This window comes from Anopheles funestus, chromosome 2RL (genome assembly GCF_943734845.2).
Source record: "Anopheles funestus chromosome 2RL, idAnoFuneDA-416_04, whole genome shotgun sequence".
Taxonomy (NCBI): Eukaryota; Metazoa; Arthropoda; class Insecta; order Diptera; family Culicidae; genus Anopheles; species Anopheles funestus.
In genome coordinates, this window is record NC_064598.1 from 53,136,531 (window position 1) to 53,153,850 (window position 17,320).

General features: G+C 42.4%; 7 protein-coding genes across 7 annotated transcripts; 3 read left to right on the forward strand and 4 right to left on the reverse strand.

Moving 5' to 3' along the window:
• Nucleotides 1-485: 485 nt before the first annotated feature.
• On the forward strand, nucleotides 486-1,695 carry LOC125760828 (glutathione S-transferase 1-1-like). The gene is made up of 2 exons (XM_049421349.1): nucleotides 486-1,039; nucleotides 1,120-1,695. The coding sequence occupies exons 1-2, from the start codon at nucleotides 905-907 to the stop codon at nucleotides 1,627-1,629; spliced, it is 645 nt and encodes a 214-aa protein (XP_049277306.1). The 5' UTR covers nucleotides 486-904; the 3' UTR covers nucleotides 1,630-1,695.
• A 138-nt stretch (nucleotides 1,696-1,833) lies between these two features.
• Nucleotides 1,834-3,149, forward strand: LOC125760821 (glutathione S-transferase 1-like). The gene is made up of 2 exons (XM_049421343.1): nucleotides 1,834-2,159; nucleotides 2,226-3,149. Exons 1-2 carry the CDS (start codon nucleotides 2,019-2,021, stop codon nucleotides 2,955-2,957), a joined length of 873 nt encoding a protein of 290 aa, XP_049277300.1. The 5' UTR covers nucleotides 1,834-2,018; the 3' UTR covers nucleotides 2,958-3,149.
• Nucleotides 3,150-3,358: 209 nt separating this feature from the next.
• Nucleotides 3,359-4,200, reverse strand: LOC125760825 (glutathione S-transferase 3-like). The gene is made up of 2 exons (XM_049421347.1): nucleotides 4,011-4,200; nucleotides 3,359-3,933 (listed from the first exon to the last, which is right to left on the reverse strand). The coding sequence occupies exons 1-2, from the start codon at nucleotides 4,140-4,142 to the stop codon at nucleotides 3,433-3,435; spliced, it is 633 nt and encodes a 210-aa protein (XP_049277304.1). The 5' UTR covers nucleotides 4,143-4,200; the 3' UTR covers nucleotides 3,359-3,432.
• Nucleotides 4,201-4,473: 273 nt separating this feature from the next.
• Nucleotides 4,474-5,481, reverse strand: LOC125760826 (glutathione S-transferase D5-like). Its single transcript, XM_049421348.1, has 2 exons — nucleotides 5,278-5,481; nucleotides 4,474-5,219 (listed from the first exon to the last, which is right to left on the reverse strand). Exons 1-2 carry the CDS (start codon nucleotides 5,407-5,409, stop codon nucleotides 4,701-4,703), a joined length of 651 nt encoding a protein of 216 aa, XP_049277305.1. The 5' UTR covers nucleotides 5,410-5,481; the 3' UTR covers nucleotides 4,474-4,700.
• Nucleotides 5,482-5,881: 400 nt separating this feature from the next.
• On the forward strand, nucleotides 5,882-8,361 carry LOC125760829 (glutathione S-transferase 1-like). Its single transcript, XM_049421350.1, has 2 exons — nucleotides 5,882-6,568; nucleotides 6,649-8,361. Exons 1-2 carry the CDS (start codon nucleotides 6,434-6,436, stop codon nucleotides 7,156-7,158), a joined length of 645 nt encoding a protein of 214 aa, XP_049277307.1. The 5' UTR covers nucleotides 5,882-6,433; the 3' UTR covers nucleotides 7,159-8,361.
• A 2,972-nt stretch (nucleotides 8,362-11,333) lies between these two features.
• Nucleotides 11,334-12,272, reverse strand: LOC125760831 (glutathione S-transferase D5-like). The gene is made up of 2 exons (XM_049421354.1): nucleotides 12,055-12,272; nucleotides 11,334-11,985 (listed from the first exon to the last, which is right to left on the reverse strand). The coding sequence occupies exons 1-2, from the start codon at nucleotides 12,184-12,186 to the stop codon at nucleotides 11,485-11,487; spliced, it is 633 nt and encodes a 210-aa protein (XP_049277311.1). The 5' UTR covers nucleotides 12,187-12,272; the 3' UTR covers nucleotides 11,334-11,484.
• Nucleotides 12,273-13,380: 1,108 nt separating this feature from the next.
• LOC125760833 (glutathione S-transferase D5-like) lies at nucleotides 13,381-14,429 on the reverse strand. The gene is made up of 2 exons (XM_049421355.1): nucleotides 14,236-14,429; nucleotides 13,381-14,141 (listed from the first exon to the last, which is right to left on the reverse strand). The coding sequence occupies exons 1-2, from the start codon at nucleotides 14,365-14,367 to the stop codon at nucleotides 13,641-13,643; spliced, it is 633 nt and encodes a 210-aa protein (XP_049277312.1). The 5' UTR covers nucleotides 14,368-14,429; the 3' UTR covers nucleotides 13,381-13,640.
• Between the last annotated feature and the right edge of the window lie 2,891 nt (nucleotides 14,430-17,320).

Below are 17,320 nucleotides of genomic sequence, written 5' to 3' on the forward strand. Positions count from 1 at the left end.
AACCGTTGAAACATTTCAGTCAACCGATATTTAAACTTTTTTGTAATTGAACACGTGGTAGGCATAAAAAATATGTACCCATATCATTCCAATTTGGTTTATTATTTAAATTTACAGAAACAAATATATCCAGTTCATTGTGAAAATATGAACGTTCGAAACATTTGCATTTATGTTATCGGAACTTGCATTGGGGATAAAACAATGACTGATGTAATGTAATTTGGAATCATTCTTCATAGGAAATAGGAAAATACCTATTCACGTTTCAGGAGCAAGAAATTCACGATACGACTGACATAAATGATCTTAAGGTTTAAATAATAGTTTCCTTCATGTTAATAATAAATAAGCTTTGTACTACGTGTCATATACATAGGTCAGTTCCCTAAATACGAAAATACAACTGTAAACCAAAATATTTTTCCTATTAAGCAGATATCGCGCAAATCTTTCAGTTATGTTCTGAAACACTTCCTCTAATGCGATTAAATTTCCTTCCAAAAAAGATAATGTTACTATCTATGAAGGACACCAATACCCACGTGGTGGAACAGTGTGGATTAATACAAACATTCCCTTTTAATAAATGAGGATAATTCGCAGCAAAATTATCACTCCCATTTTTACGCTTCAATCATAGCGTTCGCATAACATTTACCACCATATCTGCTCGCGTGATGTCATCCTATGAAGCTCAGTTTAAACCACTATATTGAAAAGTATGATTATGCTACCCCACCGACGGTATAGGCTATACTAGTTGATGACGCAACCAAACGATAGCGTTGATAACGGTCAGATTCATAAAATAAATTTGTGGCCGTTGCTCAAGTGACACTGTCGTTCCGTTGCTGCCACAAGTGTTTCGCTACTTTCCGTGTGCTCCGGTCGTCTTCAGACTATGGATTTCTATCATACTACGCTGTCGGCTCCGTGCCAGTCCGTTCGTTTAATAGCTAAAGCCCTCGGTCTTCATTTGAATCTGAAGGAGATTGATCTACAGAAAGGAGAGCATCTGAAACCAGAATTCGTGAAGGTGCGTATCCAGCCGAGTTCTAATCAGCCGAGCTGCTCAAATTGATGTCGTAACCTTTTTCAATTGGTCCACTACCGCAGATTAACCCACAACACGTCGTCCCGACCCTTGTCGATAATGACTTTGTGCTGTGGGAATCGCGAGCGATCTCAACGTACCTGTGCGAAAAGTATGGCAAAAACGATGGTCTCTATCCAAAGGATCCGAAAAAGCGCGCCTTAGTGAACCAGCGTTTGTACTTCGACATGGGAACACTGTATCAACGATTCTCGAAAGCTTTCTACCCGGTCATGATGGAGGGCAAAGAACTGAATCCCGATGATGTTGCAAAGCTAGACGAGGCACTCGAGTTTTTGGAAGTTTTCCTCGACAAGACCGCCTTCGCTGCGGGTGATAAGCTAACGGTGGCCGACTTGAGCTTACTGGCAAGCGTCACAACCATCGAAGTGACTGCTGGGCATGACCTTAGCAAGTACCCAAACATTCAACGTTGGTACCAACCGCTGAAGGAATCCGTGGTCGGATACCATGAAATTTGCGTTGAAGGTGCCAACATGTTCCGGGAATCATTCAGCCCCATCCACAAGTAATCGTTTAGCACATAACGATGGTTTCACAATAAAATTGGTGCATCGGGAATTAATATGTTCCACTGATATCAAGTCTCTTGGACGTTACCATCCGAACAGTGTGCTCATTCGTCCACTTCATCAGCCGGGTTGAATAGAGGAAATAAGCGAGAAAAGAAAAAACCACACCACTGGATGGTTGCTTATAGCCTGTGAATGTCCCAACCCGACCCGAGCTGTCGGTTGATAAACGTGTGCCGTGCCCGATTACGTACGATTAGATAAGATGACCGAACGAAAGATGACAAACACGAGATGGTCCGCCATTGCGCCTTGCATGGGTCCCCGCCGGTGGGAACTTTATCAGTTGTTGCCACATCGTACCTGAAAGCGAAAGCCAATTCTCGACTATGCCACTCGATCTGTACTACAGCATAATATCACCGCCGTGTCGGGTCGTGCTGTTGTTTGCAAAATGGTTGAAGTTGGAGCTGAACCTCATCGAGCTGGATGTGCTGAAACGGGAGCACTACAAGCCAGAATTTCTGAAGGTAACACCAACACGCCAACCAACCATATCGGTTGCAAGCATACTAATGCCGAACGCTTTGTTGTAGCTAAACCCACAACATTACATTCCCACGCTGGTCGATGGTGATGTGGTGGTTTGGGAATCGAGCGCTATCCTGATCTATCTGGCGGAAAAATACGGCACGGACGATACGCTCTACCCGAAGGACATCGCACTGCGCGCCAAAGTAAACCAACGGCTGTTCTACGACATTGGGACGCTTATGCGCAGTGTCACCACTTACTACCATCCCATCCTTATGGGGGGCGAAGGCAAGCTAGAGGACTTCAAGAAGGTTCAGGATGCCGTCGGCGTACTGGACAGTTTCCTGCACGACAGTCGTTGGGTGGCCGGGGAGAATATAACGGTGGCCGACTTTGCCATTGCCGTTACGGTAGCCGCACTGGACGGTGTGCTCAACTTTGACTTTACCGTCTATCCGAATGTACACCGATGGTACGAGCATTGCAAGCGTGAACTCGTCGGATACACGGAAATCACGAAGGAAGCTGCCCAAAAGACCCAATCGTTCCTGGAGCGATTTCGTACTATGCGAGCAGCCGAACAGCATCAACTTTGCAGTCAGCCACAACAACACAGCAAAGCGCAACAACCGCAGAAGGATGAGCAACATGATCAACAAACGCAACACTACACCGAGCTCCAGACGCCGCCAAAACCGAGCGCACGTGAGAACCCTAAAACAGTTGCGCCAAGCAACACACCAGTGGATGAAGCTAAATCGGATGAGTCGTCACAAATGTCCACAGAAGATTAGGTTGCCCCAGCACCACCCGATGATAGATGTCTCGGATCGTTTGTCTGTGAAATGGGGTAACGTCGTGATAAACATTGTTCGCAGTACGGCTTCTGTGCTGCGTAAGCGTCAAGTCAATAAATGTGCCCAAACGTGCCACGCTTATCGCTCAACGCTGGCGGTAGACCGTAGCGGTGAAGCGGATGCACAAGATTTTTTGTGGGGGGGTATTTTGTTATCATTGTTGTGTTGTTGCCTGGCGATCGTCAACTATCGGGTCAACTATCTTATCAACTTATCGGGCACGTTTACCATCGCGATGCAAGTCACTGTTCGCCGAACGAACCAGTCGTCATAAATAAACACCTGCAGCACCAGCATTTGCCAACGCGTGTGGGGGATACTCTGTATACACATGCATATCTCGGGACGGCAAACAGTTCACTTTATTCAAAATCGATCCTGTACCATCCACTTCGATTCGAAGATTACATACTTAGTTCATTGAGGCTAGCAGCTCTTTCAGATCAGCTTCGGCCTGCTTACGCATCGCCTCCAGGTCCGGAATATGGGTTCCCATCTTCTCGAACCAACGCACGACGTTCGGGTAGGGCGTTAGGTCATACTTCGTCATATCCAGTGAGCAAACGCTCACAAACAGAGAGAAATCGGCTATCGTTAGCTTCTGTCCAGCGACGTACGGTGTGTCGGTGAGATACATCTCCAGCACTTCCACCGCTCGCTTAACCGTTGCCAAAATCTCCTCCGGGATCGGTTTATTGCACAGATACAGTTGCACCGTCTTTAACGAGTTCTTCTGGAATATTCCACTATCGAAGAATAGACGCTGGTGAACTACCGATCGTTCCGCATGATCCTTCGGATAGAGACTATCGTCTAGCGCGTACTTCTCCGCCAGGTAGATCAGGATGGCGTACGATTCCCAAACCACATGCCCATTGTCCACCAGCGTGGGAATGGTGTGCTGCGGATTAACCTAGCCGGGACACGTACACAACCATTGCACATTATTTTGCTGTTTTGTTTGATTATCGCTTTGTTTGGTGTACATACTTTCTTAAGCGCTTCCAAATCCTGCGGGTCGTAAATGCTCGTCACCTTATGGTTCAGCTCCAGGCCCATATGCTTGGCAAGGAACACCACCGGTTGACATGGGGGCGAACGTATGTGGTAGTACAGATCCATTCGGTGTATTCGGTTACTGTTACGAAGTGGCACTGTATGTGGGGAACTTGGTTGAACCGTACCAAACGCATCGCTTCCGCATCGCATTGTTATCTCTCCGAGAGAGCACATTTAATCAGTCGATTGCAGGGGTTTTTGGGGATGTTTCTTTTTGCTTTTTGCTTCTGACTGTTGGCGATTATGCGTAGAAGCTAATGATTTGTTGAACAATCTAGAAAGTTTAACTGTGATTGGAACAATAACACTGATTAATGCAAATCAGTTAAAACCAAGCAAATATTTCATTGCTGTACAATTTACCCCGCATGATAAGAACATAATCCAGAGATGGTTTAGGTGCCGAACCCTGCTGGGTAATAATTTTTATTGGATAAATTTACGTTCCTTCTCTCTATTTCTGGTAGTTGTATTGTTAACGAATACATTTCCAATGGCATTCGAAATACGTCGTATGATCTCATTATTTAAACATTTTTTTTCTCTAGTTCTCTCTCAAAACGAGCGTTTTCTCTAGTTTGAATTTTCTTATCACAAAAAATCGACCACTCAAATTGCTTACTATGAAGGAATTACAATGTTTCGACTTACTACGTACGCTCTGGTGGCTTCTTCACATTCCTTTCGGAACTTGACCCAGTCCGGAATTTCCGCTGTTGCTCTTGCATACCAATCTCTTACACGTGGATAAGGTTCGAGATCATATCTCAGCCAAAGGGTAAGTGCTGTTACATTGATAACCAAACAAATGTCCGCCACCGTCAGATGATCTGCTGCAGCGTACGATCGTTCGGTAAGGAAGTGTTCCAGTATAGCTGTGGCTTTTTTCAACCTTTGCTCCTGCTTCTCGGTAGGCTTTTGGTTCTGCATCTGGACGTGTATGTTTTCATAGATCTGCTTATACAGTGTGGCCACATCGAAGAACAAACGTTGGTTTACAACACAGCGTACTTTCGGATCCTTCGGGTAGAGTGTATCATCGCTGGCGTATGTTTCCACCAGATAAAGAACGATTGCGTACGATTCGAAGATTATATTCCCGTTGTCCACAAGCATGGGAAGAATGTGATATGGATTGATCTGGAACAGGGTAAGTTTTGTAAGAAGGCGGCAAATTTTCTGACCATTGCCACTATACCTTCGACAAGGCATCTAATTCAACCGCATCGTATATGTTCGTTTGCTTGAGGTTTAGTGTAATTCCTAATTTCTTGGCAACCAGTAAGGCACATTGGCTGGGTGGTGAAACAATACTAAAGTAGTAATCCATCACTACAAATGTGTCTAAATATCCATCCACTACAATTCTTAACAAACCACTGTAAAGCGGGCAATGTTTTCATGAGATTTTATAACTTTACATAACACATCGATTAGTATCAACGATTTACAAAAAATATAATATAGCAACCACCATGAAGTGGAAGTTTGAATCGATGGTGACACGGCAAATTTGCTCGATAAGTTGTGTAAACAGTATACGTTTTCTCGTTCCTTATCGTTTGCCGTACCTTATCGATACAAATGTATTGTTTATTTGCATTGTTTGAAGTTTATGTTTAAATCCACAACTATTTGATGCTTTTTTCACCCATGTAGAATGGTTTATTCTGCTTATATTGATCGCAGATCATAAACATATAAACGATTGAGGCGTCGGTACAGATGACTCGTTCAGAAATGCAGAAATCGTTAAAACATTTCACTACAACAATTTTAAAACTTTTTTAGTAGTTGAACACGTGGTACGCATAAAAAATGTGAACCGATATGATTCAAATTTCGTTGATAATTTTAAATTTACTGTACAAAATTTGGAAGCTTCTTTGTGAAATGTTTAAATCTATGTTATCTGAATTTGTGCTAGAATCAATAATTGTTGATATTATATATATAAGTTTGTGGTTAAGGAAAACAGCTATTCACGTCCAACGATCAGGATATTCGCGATAGTAACAACATTATCTTGAAATAAAAATGATGATTTTCTACATCTTGATCCAACCGAAGCTTTGTATCCCCTGTCTTATAGATTGGTAAAATATCTGCTCGATATGGACCACAGCCTGATGGCCTGAAGCACAGTTTAAACCACAGTATTGCAAAGAATGGTTATGCTACCCCACCGACGGTATAATGGTGACGCAATCAAACAATAGCGCTGATAACGGTCAGATTCATAAAATAAATTTGTTGCCTTTGCTCAAGTGATACTGCCGTTGGTGTCACTGTCCGTTGCTGCCACAAGTGTTTCGCTACTTTCCGTGTGCTGCGGTCGCAAACGTCTTCAGGCTATGGATTTCTACCATCTTCCACTTTCGGCTCCGTGCCAGTCCGTTCGATTAGTAGCTAAAGCCCTGGGTATTCATTTGAATCTGAAGGAGCTTGATCTGTTGAAAGGAGAGCATCTGAAACCAGAATTCGTGAAGGTGCGTATCCAGCCGAGCTCTAATTAGTCGAGCTGCTCAAATTGATGTCGTAACCTTTTTCAATTGGTCCACTACCACAGATTAACCCGCAACACACCATCCCGACGCTTGTCGATAATGACTTTGTGCTGTGGGAATCGCGAGCGATCTCAACGTACCTGTGTGAAAAGTATGGCAAAAACGATGGTCTCTATCCGAAGGATCCGAAAAAGCGCGCCTTAGTGAACCAGCGTTTGTACTTCGACATGGGGACACTGTTTCACCGATTCTCGAAAGCCTACTTTCCGGTCATGGTGCAAGGCAATGAACTGAATCCCGATGATGTTGTGAAGCTAGACGAGGCACTTGAGTTTTTGGAAGTTTTCCTCGACAAGACCGCCTTCGCTGCGGGTGATAAGCTAACGGTGGCCGACTTGAGCTTACTGGCAACCATCACAACCATCGATGTGACTGCCGGACATGACCTTAGCAAGTACCCAAACATAGAACGTTGGTACGCCCACCTGAAGGAATCCGTAGTGGGATACCATGAAATTTGCGTTGAAGGTGCCAACATATTCCGACAAGCATTCAAACCAATCCGCAAGTAATCGTTTAGCACATAACGTTGGTGGCATGATAAAATCTGTGAATCGAGAATTAGTATGTTTCACTGATGTAAAGTCCCTTGCACGGACCGGCTGTGTCTCTACAGTGTCTCTACCATCCGAACAGTTTGTCCATTCGACTTCATGAGCCTGGTGAAATAGAGGAAACAAGCGAGAAAAGAAAAAATTACACCACTGGACACATCACTGTATATGTCTCAAGCCGACTCGAGTTCCGATGGGGACTGTACCATAACGTTATGGGAACTTTACCATCACGAGTACTATCACAATGACGTAAATTGACTGACCAGCGCCACTGTACCTTCGGCAAGGCATCTATTCCAACTGGATCGTATATGTTCGTTTGCTTGAGGTTTAGTTTAATTCCTACTTTCTTGGCAACCAGCATAACACATTGGCTGGGTGGTGAAATAATACTAAAGTAGTATGTGTCTAAATATCCATTAACTACAATTCTTAACAAACCACTGTGAAGGGGGCAATGTTTTCATGAGATTTTATAGCTTTACGTAGCACAGATGACAATGAGATTAACCTGTTTTTTAAACCAAACAGCTAAGTACAATACATTGGGATAGTTACATTACTTACTTTCACCGTATATATTATTCGTTCACAAACATATTGTGAACAAAAACTTTCCATTTTCTACTACCAAGCAACGTTCGTTATCCTAATCTAAACCAGTGTACTGCCAGCTAAAGAAATATAACAACTGAATGTAATCGCTAAATATGAATTATTACCCGTGATTGGTTTATGAGAAAATTGTGCTAGAGTGGTTCATCTTCATTTTATAGATAATTTATTCAGCAAAATGGATTGTAGTCAAAAGACTAACCAGCTTGACGTATACTGTGGACAGCTTTTCATTGGTGTTGAAATAAATTTGCACATTTGATACCGTAAAGTTTATCGGTTTAACGATCAGACAAACAGTTTAACAGATAAATACACAAACAAACAAAAAGACTACGGAACGCAAACGCAGACAAAACAAATACAAGACCACAGACAACAGACAGGACCAAGACAAGCCTCAGGAACTGAATGGACAAAGCAACCGGCACGGAGGAGGCAGCGGCGCTTGGCACGAGACAGCAGCAGCAACAGCCGGAGCACCAGCAGCAACCAAATCGGCCAAAGCAGCGCAACCTGGGGCAGAGCTCACAGCAGTCAACGGAGAGCAGATGGGCGACCCGGCATTTCAAACAAGAACTTGTTCGTTGAAATCATGGGGTCGATGGACATCCACATCTTCACCCTATTGGCGGACGAGCTGACTACCGAGATTACCCACGAGGAGGACGTTACAGTTACGCCGCTACGGACTCAGGAGAGCCCTGACGGAGGAACAGCGAAAGGAACGGCGTTCGGCCTACACAGCAGCGTGAGTAGCATTGGGACCATAGGAGCAAGCGGTCAAGGGGGCTACAAGATCGGGCCCGGCTACAGGATCAAGAAGCCGATGTGAGAAGGAATTCCGGAATGGACGCTCGACTGTGGTAGGCATCAACATGGTGATCGTCAACGGAAAGGTTGCGCTCGACAAGAAACGCAAGGGCGACCGACTGTGTGCGATGGTGACAATTGGTGTGAAGAACGCCTTAAACACGGCCAACTGGACAGCGATCGGAGCGGCTCTGCAGCGAATTAACACGCCACCGTACCTCCAGGCGTTGCTGTGTAACTACTTCACGAATCGAACGCTCTCTCGTATTGACGGATGAAGGAATGGTCTCGCTACTAGTATCGGCAGGTGTTCTCCAGGTTTCGGTTTTAGGACCAACACTAGTGAACGTCGTGTACGAGTACCTTCTCCGTCTGGAGCTGTTGGGGATGCGTGAGGATTATAGAGTTGGACGATAACGTGGCGTTCACCCTTATCGGGAGGAAGCAACAGGAAATCAGCGCCCTTGCTAAGAGGAACCTGGAAATGATCGAACTTTGGGTGGATGGTGTGAATCTGAAGCTAGCCTGTCAAAAGACCGGATACATGATCTTCTGCACTCATTATAATCCGTAAATAGGTCAACTGCCTGCGGGGAAGGACACGATCGTATCCACAGGGATGCTCAAATACCTTGGGGTCGAGCGAATAAGTGTGGCCCAAAACGCAGCAAAAAGAGACCCCTTGGTTAACGTTGAGAACTGCATTGTCCGTTACGCGGCACGTCGGCGTGGGGACGGATGCTTCTTCAGAGAGACAGTTATGTCCATTCTTCAGAGAACGCACCGCACAAGAGTTCTTCGAGTATCCAGCGCCTTCCAAACAGTCTCCTTTCGTGGTTTTAAGTACCATTCCGTTAAAAAGAAGCTCTTTGAGGAGGATATCCGTTGCCACGACGATCAAATAGCAGAGGGGAGGTTCAGAGAAGACCATCGGACGTTGGCAACAACAGTGCACAGCCGGAGCAGCAGAGATCGCCTGGGATGAAGACGAGGAGTCTTATCCCAGGAGAGAAATTGAATTTCATCTTACTCAACTCGGATAGTTCGGACTGCCGCACGGATCATCTTCAAATACCTCCAAGTGAGGTGGAACGAGGAAAGTCCACCAACGGAAAGAAGACGATGACGACGACTAAGGCGATGGAACACGGAACAGGCAAGGCAGCAATAGCAACTGCCGCAATCGCAACAAAGGATGATGATTACGAAAGCAGCAGGGACGAGTAACTAGAGCAGCAGCAGGAGCTAAGACACATCCGGAAATAGCGGCTACGGATGGGCGAATTGGAGCAGTAGCGGCGGAAGTAAGGCACGAAGCAGCAGCAGCAGCAGCAGCAGTAGAGACAACTAGGAAGGACGACGCAGAAGCAGTCCTGAAAGCAACAACACCTCAAAAGGTGCATCGCACATACGATCTTGCATGGAGTTCTACGCACATCAGATCAAGGAGTGGTTTAGTTAGGTTCCCATCGGCTGCCGGATCCGCTTCACGGCCCGGATATTACGATGAATCTCTCATAACCTATCTCGGAGGGATTGATTTGTAGCCGCCCTTTTGAAGGATCCCTCCCCGTTAATAAAAAAAATGACGACTCACGGCTGTCAAAATCGATTAATTCAAAACAATCAAACCGTTGAAACATTTGAATTCAAAAATTTTTAAACTTTTTAGTAATTGAACACGTGGTTGCCAAAAAAAATATGATCCGATATGATTCAAATTTCGTTGATAATCTCAAATTTACTGTACAAAATTTGGAAGCTTCTTTGTGAAAATTTCAACGTTCGGAATGTTTAAATCTATGTTATCTGAATTTGTCTTAGAATCAATAATTGTTGATATTATATATTTGGAAATTATATTGACTACATATGCACCTAAGTTTGTGGTTAAGGAAAACAGCTATTCACGTCCAAGGAACAGGATATTCGAGATAGTAAAAGCGTATCTAAAAAAAAGAAAATTTTTAACATCTTAATCCAAACGAAGATTTACACTATTTCAACACTATTTCAAAGTTTCTTGAAAGCATTCTAACCGGTCATGGTGCAGGGCAAAGAACTGAATCCCGATGATGCTATGAAGCTGGACGAGGCACTCGAGTTTTTGGAAATTTTCCTCGCTAAGACAGCTTTCGCTGCGGGTGATAAGATAACGGTGGCCGACTTGTGCTTATTAGCCAGTGTCACAACCATCGATGTGACTGCTGGGCATGACCTTAGCAAGTACCCAAACATACAACGTTGGTACGCGCAGCTGAAGGAATCCGTGGTGGGATACCATGAAATTTGCGTTGAAGGTGCCAAAAAGTCCCGGGAAGCATTTAACGGCTTCAACAAGTGATTATTTGGAATATTACGAAGGTGACTCTGAAATTCGTTTGTTCCAATGATATGAAAGCTTTTGCACGTTACCATCCGAATTGTGTGCCCATTCGACTTCATGAGCCTGGTGTAATAGAAAAGAAAGAGGGAAGAAAACAAATCACCACTGGACAGTCTGTATATGTATTAAGCCGGCTCGAGCGCCGGTGGGATCTTTACCATCACAAGTACCATAATGATGGCGTGAATTTTCGACAATGTGCCTAATTCAACTGGATCATATTTTTTTTTATTACGGAACATTAATCAAATTTCCTTCCAAAAGTTTCAAAAATGTGTTGCCGATCAGATTTCTCTGCGACCCGTTTCGTTCACAATTCAATTCTTCCGAATCCATTTATTCAAAAGCACACATGTTTTTTACTTTACAAGCTTCACATTAAACGTTATTCATACTGACATATATTTTACCACACAACAAACTACACTAAAGCTCACAAAACAAACCCCGATCGCATCAATCAGTTCTCACTTTCGATTGGCGACGTACGCTTTGATGGCTTCCTCAGCCTCCTTCCGGAAGTCGGCATAGCCAGGGATTTCCGCAGTTACCCGTGCAATCCACGCCTTCACATGTGGGAAAGGTTCCAGATCGTACTTCAACCAGTTGAGTGCGGTCGCACTGCCCAGCAAGCAGATGTCCGCCACCGTCAGATGATCTGCTGCAGCGTACGATCGTTCGGTAACGAAGTGTTCCAACAGACCAATGGCTTTCTTCAACTTTTCCATCTGCTCGTCGGTGGGTTGTTCCTTCTTCATCACCAGATGGATAATATCGATGATCTGCCTGTAGAACGTGCCAATGTCGAAGAACAGACGCTGGTTTACGAGGGAACGCACTTTCGGATCCTTTGGGTAGAGTGCATCATCCTTCGCGTACGCATCCACCAGATATGTTACGATCGCGTACGATTCCCACACAACATGGCCGTTATCCACCAGCGTCGGAATGGTGTGTTGGGGATTAAGCTACAAATTGAAACAAAACACCACTTTAGAAGCTCACCCATCGAAAGGCTATGGCTCAGAAGGCTCTACCTTGGTAAGTGCATCCTTTTCCACCGGATCGTGAATGTTGGTTTTCTTCAGATTTAGCGTAATTCCAAGCTTCTTCGCCACCAGTATTGCACTCTGGCAGGGCGGTGAAACAAGACTGTAGTAGTAATCCATCACTTGAACTGTGCAAACTGTACGTTCCGCCCGTATACCTGGCTAAAAGAGGACTGGCCGTGCAGCAACGGTTTGCGTGGTGATTTTATAATACCACACAGCATGCAAGCAAGCACACTCAACTGCCATCCTCCTCTGGCAGGCCACAATTAGACGAGAGTGTACGATGATGTCAGACCACAACATCACCAACACTTGTCCATATGCCGGCAAAACGGCATGACTGGCCAAAAATTTGGTGCGTGCCTTGTGTGTTGGGACAGCGATAGCGATCGTTGGAGTCGTTTTTTTTACGCTGCCGTATCTTCTCGTCGGTCGATAAAGTGCTCCACCAACACATCGGATGTTCTACGTGAGGGGTAACCGTAATTGTGAGCAGGTTTTTTTGTATTTATTTTATTCTCCTCTTCATGCAGTAGATTCGGCAGCGTCATAATGAGTTGGGGGTTGTATGCTTGTTGTTAGGTTGCGCGGTAAGTTGCGCACTAAGAGGGTGCTGGGTGCTGCTGGTGTTGAAGCATAAATAATTTCATTCTCAACTGTAGACGCACACAGACACACAACCGTGTACATAAAACCGTAATTATCAAATGAATCAGTTCGATATCGTGTGCTGTGGGAGCAATTTTTCATTTATGTTTCGTTTAATGCTAAAGATCTCCGTTTAAAGGTGTACAATTAATTCAAAATTATTGTTATTTTTTATTAGCACTTTATTCATTTTATTCAACGTGTTCTAATTAGGCTGTTATTCAAACAATGATGAAATGTAATGATTGTACTAATATTCTACAGGGAAATTATGATAATTTTTACGATTTTTATGACATCACAAAATGGAACAAATAACTTTAATTTCTTTAAACACATTTAAAGGTCTCGATCCGAAACGTTGGCGTTAAACATTTTGTTTGAAAAAAAAATGTTTCTTTTGTCTAGACTGTGCAAGTTATCGTAATCATTTGTTTTGATTATTTAATCATAGAATTTAATAATCATTCATGGCTAATGGCGTAACAAAAATTATATTTACACAATCTAACCTAATATCGCTTTAGTTTAATGCTGAACGATCGGTTCAATTGTGAAGTCGGTAACGGTTAAGCTCCACAACACATCAGATATGGGTTCGGTCCACACCACCACCCCGGCACCGATACACTGAGTTAAAGTAAAATCTGTTTTTAGTACCAAATTAGGTGAAAAAAATGTCATTTTATTTGTTCGATTTTAACATTTCAGGCAAAATACGATAATGGAAACATTATTCATAAACTCCTTAATGCACTCTTAAGTGCAAGGTATGTGAGTGAAACGGAAAACATACATAATTAAACCTAATGAATGTTGCTTTTGTGCTGCGAATTCCTTTTCAGTTTGTATTTAACAAATTCGAGAAGATATCAATGAATATTAATGGTTTAAAATGCTCCCGCTTTTAAAATATCATCGCTTTAGAGGGTTTTAATGTACTCCATGCTCTTCTCAAGCAATTCCTTGTGAAATTCGGCATAATTTGGCAGTTCCCCGGTAACACGTGCAACCCAAGCCTGAATTGCTGGATATGGTTCCAGCTCGAACTTGATGCCTACCAGCATCGTCACGCTGCTGAGTAGACAAATATCGGCGATCGTCAAATGATCAGCCGCAGCAAACGAACGTTCTTTCACGAACGATTCCAACAGTTCGAGCGCCTTCTTAAGCTTCTGCACCATTTCATCCGTTGGTTCAAGTTTTTTCTTCAAAATATACTCCACGTACGTGATGGCCGCCTTGAACATTACGCCATTGTCGAAGAACAGCCGCTGGTTCACGATGGAGCGTACCTTCGGATCTTTCGGGTAGAGTGAATCATCTTTGGCGTACTTTTCCACCAAATAGATGGCGATGGCGTACGACTCCCAAATAACGTGTCCATCCTCAATCAGCGTCGGTATGGTGTGTTGGGGATTGTACTGAAACGAAGCGAAACAGCGATGAATGCGGGACATTGATTAATGAGGCGTAAAGCTTTGCGGAGGAGGTTTGGCCGTCGCAAAACACCCATACCTTCCTCAACTGTTCCCGCACTTCCGGTAGATGAGGATTGACTTCCTTTAGGTCGAACGTAATGTCCAGCTTTTTGCCCACCAGCAGCACACTCTGGCACGGTGGTGACACAATGTTAAAGTACAGCTCCATTCGGGGTACGGTTTTGGGTAATGTTGGTAAACGAACAACGGTCGAATGCGACTGATACAGATCCACCCATCGGTGGGGCAGTTTTATACTTCTGAATCGATATTCGGTCGTCCGAAATAAACCAACACAAGCGCATTAGACGCCGGCGGATTAGCGAACATTCGATCGATGCGTATGTGTATGATGAAATGTTTTGGGTCCGTTGCGGTGCCACCCATCTCCCGTCGAGTGGCCAAACAAACCAAACCTCATCGAGACGCGTCCCATCCATGCCAAGTGGACTGCATGTTGATGAAATGATGATGATTGTTTAATGTTTTGTGCGAAAGATTTTTTATATTTTAAATTAAATTCTAATGTGTTATATGAGAGAAGTTTGGGCAGTGCTTTCAAGTAATGTTTTGCTCAATTGTAAGCATTTATTTAGATCATCGCTTTAAAAATAGGCTCTCCTTTAATACTATATTTTATTTCGATTTAGTCATACTTCTTTGCTATATCTTATCTTCACTTGCAGTCGTTTTCGCTGATGCTGCTCATCGATTAACGCTATCGAATGTGTCATGTGAAGGAACTGCACGATAAAGAGCGTGCTATGTTATCAAAAACTCATTTGCTGTACATGATGATCTGTAATTTTGCTCAAAATTGCTGCTTTTTTCTTCCTTATTTCTTTATGCTGTAGAAGAAAGTCAAATGTTTATGAACAAATCCTTCAAAGTTGGTCGTAACGTTTAGTAGATGCTTAATTATCAATTTGAAAAAATATATTTTAATTCTTTGCGTGTCTTTAGTTCTTTGTGGTGTTTGCTTAAAAGGTATGATTGTATATTATAATTGGTTTAAATTATATTGACTCTTTTAGTTAGATTTTTTTATCTGGTTAAATAAGTCGTATTGATATTTACGTTTAAATTGTAGTTATTTAAAAACCAATTTTTTTTGGGGCGGCCCGGTGGTGCATGTGAAAAACGGCGCCCGTCCACACGGCAGGGACCGGGTTCAAATCGCATCCGGACCGTCTCCCCGTAGCAGGGACTGACTATCCGGCTACGTGGTGAAATAAGTCTTGATACGGCCAGGCCGTTCTAACCGAGCAAAAAAAAACAATTTTTGTAAGTCAAAGTTTATAAAACGAGTACTGACGCTGTCTCTAGTACTGACGCTATCACCACTATGCGAAAATGAATAGTTACGATGTCAATGTTTTGCTCCTTTCTGAAATTGAATAACATACTGATACTCGATTTTCACATTTCATGTGTGAGACTAATGTCTATAATAATAACTAAATAAGACTATAATAAAGACAAAATAATAAATAAATATTTAAACTGTAATTTTTTTACAATACAAATCGAAACTTTTCCTTTCAAGTTTCAAGTTCAAGTTTGCAAGCAAGAACGAATTGGCAATATACAATTGTACATATACAATAGGAATGAGTTCGTATGTAGTACAAACGAGACAACATTAGTGAATAGTATAAATAGTAACGGTCCAATATGACTTTCCTGATAGACGCCAGAGGTGCTGATAAACGAGTTCGATAAGAATGCTTTAAATTTAAGCATATACTTTCGATTAGTAGTTTCAGAAACTTTAGTTACCAGCACATCGTGCTATACGTTGTCGAACGACACCCTCAAATCGTTGTATATTATTGGCACGATTAACCACAAACTCAAATAAAGTGAAGTTATTGAATTTATTTTCGTATGCGATACCATATGTGCGAGGAATACACATGTAGGTAAAGCTGACTTATTTTGAAACAAGTCTTGCATATGCCATTTCAATTTTTTTAACTGTTACATTTCTAAACACAAATTTAAGATAAAATGAACTAAATACTTCATATCCTGTAGCTGTCGCCATTTTGCAAATGTTCTATGATTTGCTGGAGGCGCCCAGTACTTTATAGAAGTCAGTAACAAGTGAGTAATATAGTACAACACGATCAAAAAGGAATAAATAATCACAGAAGCATTCGTTTTTTTTTTACATATTTATTTCTCTCCTGATCTGCAGGTAGGTTAATAAAGAATATCAGCAACGTTTGTTTAATGTTGCATTCGAGTATATGTATGGTAAAAATGAATATCTCCTGGAAAAGAAAACAGAATACAAATTAAAATCTGAAGTTCAACACAGATATTCATGTTTGATGCTGATAGAGGAAAATCATGATAGAAACGATCTATACCTAGACGAATGAGTTAAATTAAGCACAGGCCATTAGCTAAGACTGATTTAATCTGATTTCTTCTTCTTTTACTTTTTTTATTATATTTTTTTACACATACTTATAGTTTTTACACAACCTTAAGATCCTCTGCCGTAACGGTTCCGTTTGCTATAAATAGTAGAGATGGGATTTGGTACCGGTTCTGTCCGTTTAAAGACTGACAACGCTACCTAAATCACTGGGCGCCTCCACGGTGGAAACAAGTCTAATAAGAAATTTAATTACAGGCGTCCCACGAGTTACGACCCTCACGAGTTACGACGATTCGCAGATACGACGGTTTTGATCTTGACAGTTGACCCGTTTTTTATTGACCCTAATTTTCACCGGCAACCGTTCAAAAAACATGGTCTTCACGGAATATAAAAATTAAAATGTTGGAATAAACTTATACATTCTCGATACATATTTTAAGGAAATATTGAATAGATATTGGAATGATTAATTAATATACTATTCTATGTTTAACAATTTATAGATTTTTTTCCTCTAGAATATTTGAATTTCGACTATCTACGTATGATTATAAACGATGTATTCTCGACTTACGACGATTTCGACTTACGCCTTGCTTAAGGCTCTTTTTTCGTTCCCAAATACAGTCGTAACTCGGGGGACGCCTGTATACAGAAACTTCCTAAAAATTAAGCTCTGGGAAGTCAAACCAGAGGAAAGTGAATTTAAAGATTTACAACTGTGGATATC

Bases quoted from the DNA above. Each gene is read 5' to 3' on its own strand.
- LOC125760828 (XM_049421349.1), top strand. From the start codon at position 905: ATGGATTTCTATCATACTACGCTGTCGGCTCCGTGCCAGTCCGTTCGT. The intron at 1,040-1,119 runs GTGCGTATCCAG...CCACTACCGCAG, and splicing joins TGAAACCAGAATTCGTGAAG to ATTAACCCACAACACGTCGT.
- LOC125760821 (XM_049421343.1), top strand. From the start codon at position 2,019: ATGCCACTCGATCTGTACTACAGCATAATATCACCGCCGTGTCGGGTC. The intron at 2,160-2,225 runs GTAACACCAACA...GCTTTGTTGTAG, and splicing joins ACAAGCCAGAATTTCTGAAG to CTAAACCCACAACATTACAT.
- LOC125760825 (XM_049421347.1), bottom strand. From the start codon at position 4,142: ATGGATCTGTACTACCACATACGTTCGCCCCCATGTCAACCGGTGGTG. The intron at 3,934-4,010 runs GTATGTACACCA...TGTCCCGGCTAG, and splicing joins ATTTGGAAGCGCTTAAGAAA to GTTAATCCGCAGCACACCAT.
- LOC125760826 (XM_049421348.1), bottom strand. From the start codon at position 5,409: ATGGATTACTACTTTAGTATTGTTTCACCACCCAGCCAATGTGCCTTA. The intron at 5,220-5,277 runs GTATAGTGGCAA...ACCCTGTTCCAG, and splicing joins AATTAGATGCCTTGTCGAAG to ATCAATCCATATCACATTCT.
- LOC125760829 (XM_049421350.1), top strand. From the start codon at position 6,434: ATGGATTTCTACCATCTTCCACTTTCGGCTCCGTGCCAGTCCGTTCGA. The intron at 6,569-6,648 runs GTGCGTATCCAG...CCACTACCACAG, and splicing joins TGAAACCAGAATTCGTGAAG to ATTAACCCGCAACACACCAT.
- LOC125760831 (XM_049421354.1), bottom strand. From the start codon at position 12,186: ATGGATTACTACTACAGTCTTGTTTCACCGCCCTGCCAGAGTGCAATA. The intron at 11,986-12,054 runs GTAGAGCCTTCT...TTCAATTTGTAG, and splicing joins AAAAGGATGCACTTACCAAG to CTTAATCCCCAACACACCAT.
- LOC125760833 (XM_049421355.1), bottom strand. From the start codon at position 14,367: ATGGAGCTGTACTTTAACATTGTGTCACCACCGTGCCAGAGTGTGCTG. The intron at 14,142-14,235 runs GTATGGGTGTTT...GCTTCGTTTCAG, and splicing joins TGCGGGAACAGTTGAGGAAG to TACAATCCCCAACACACCAT.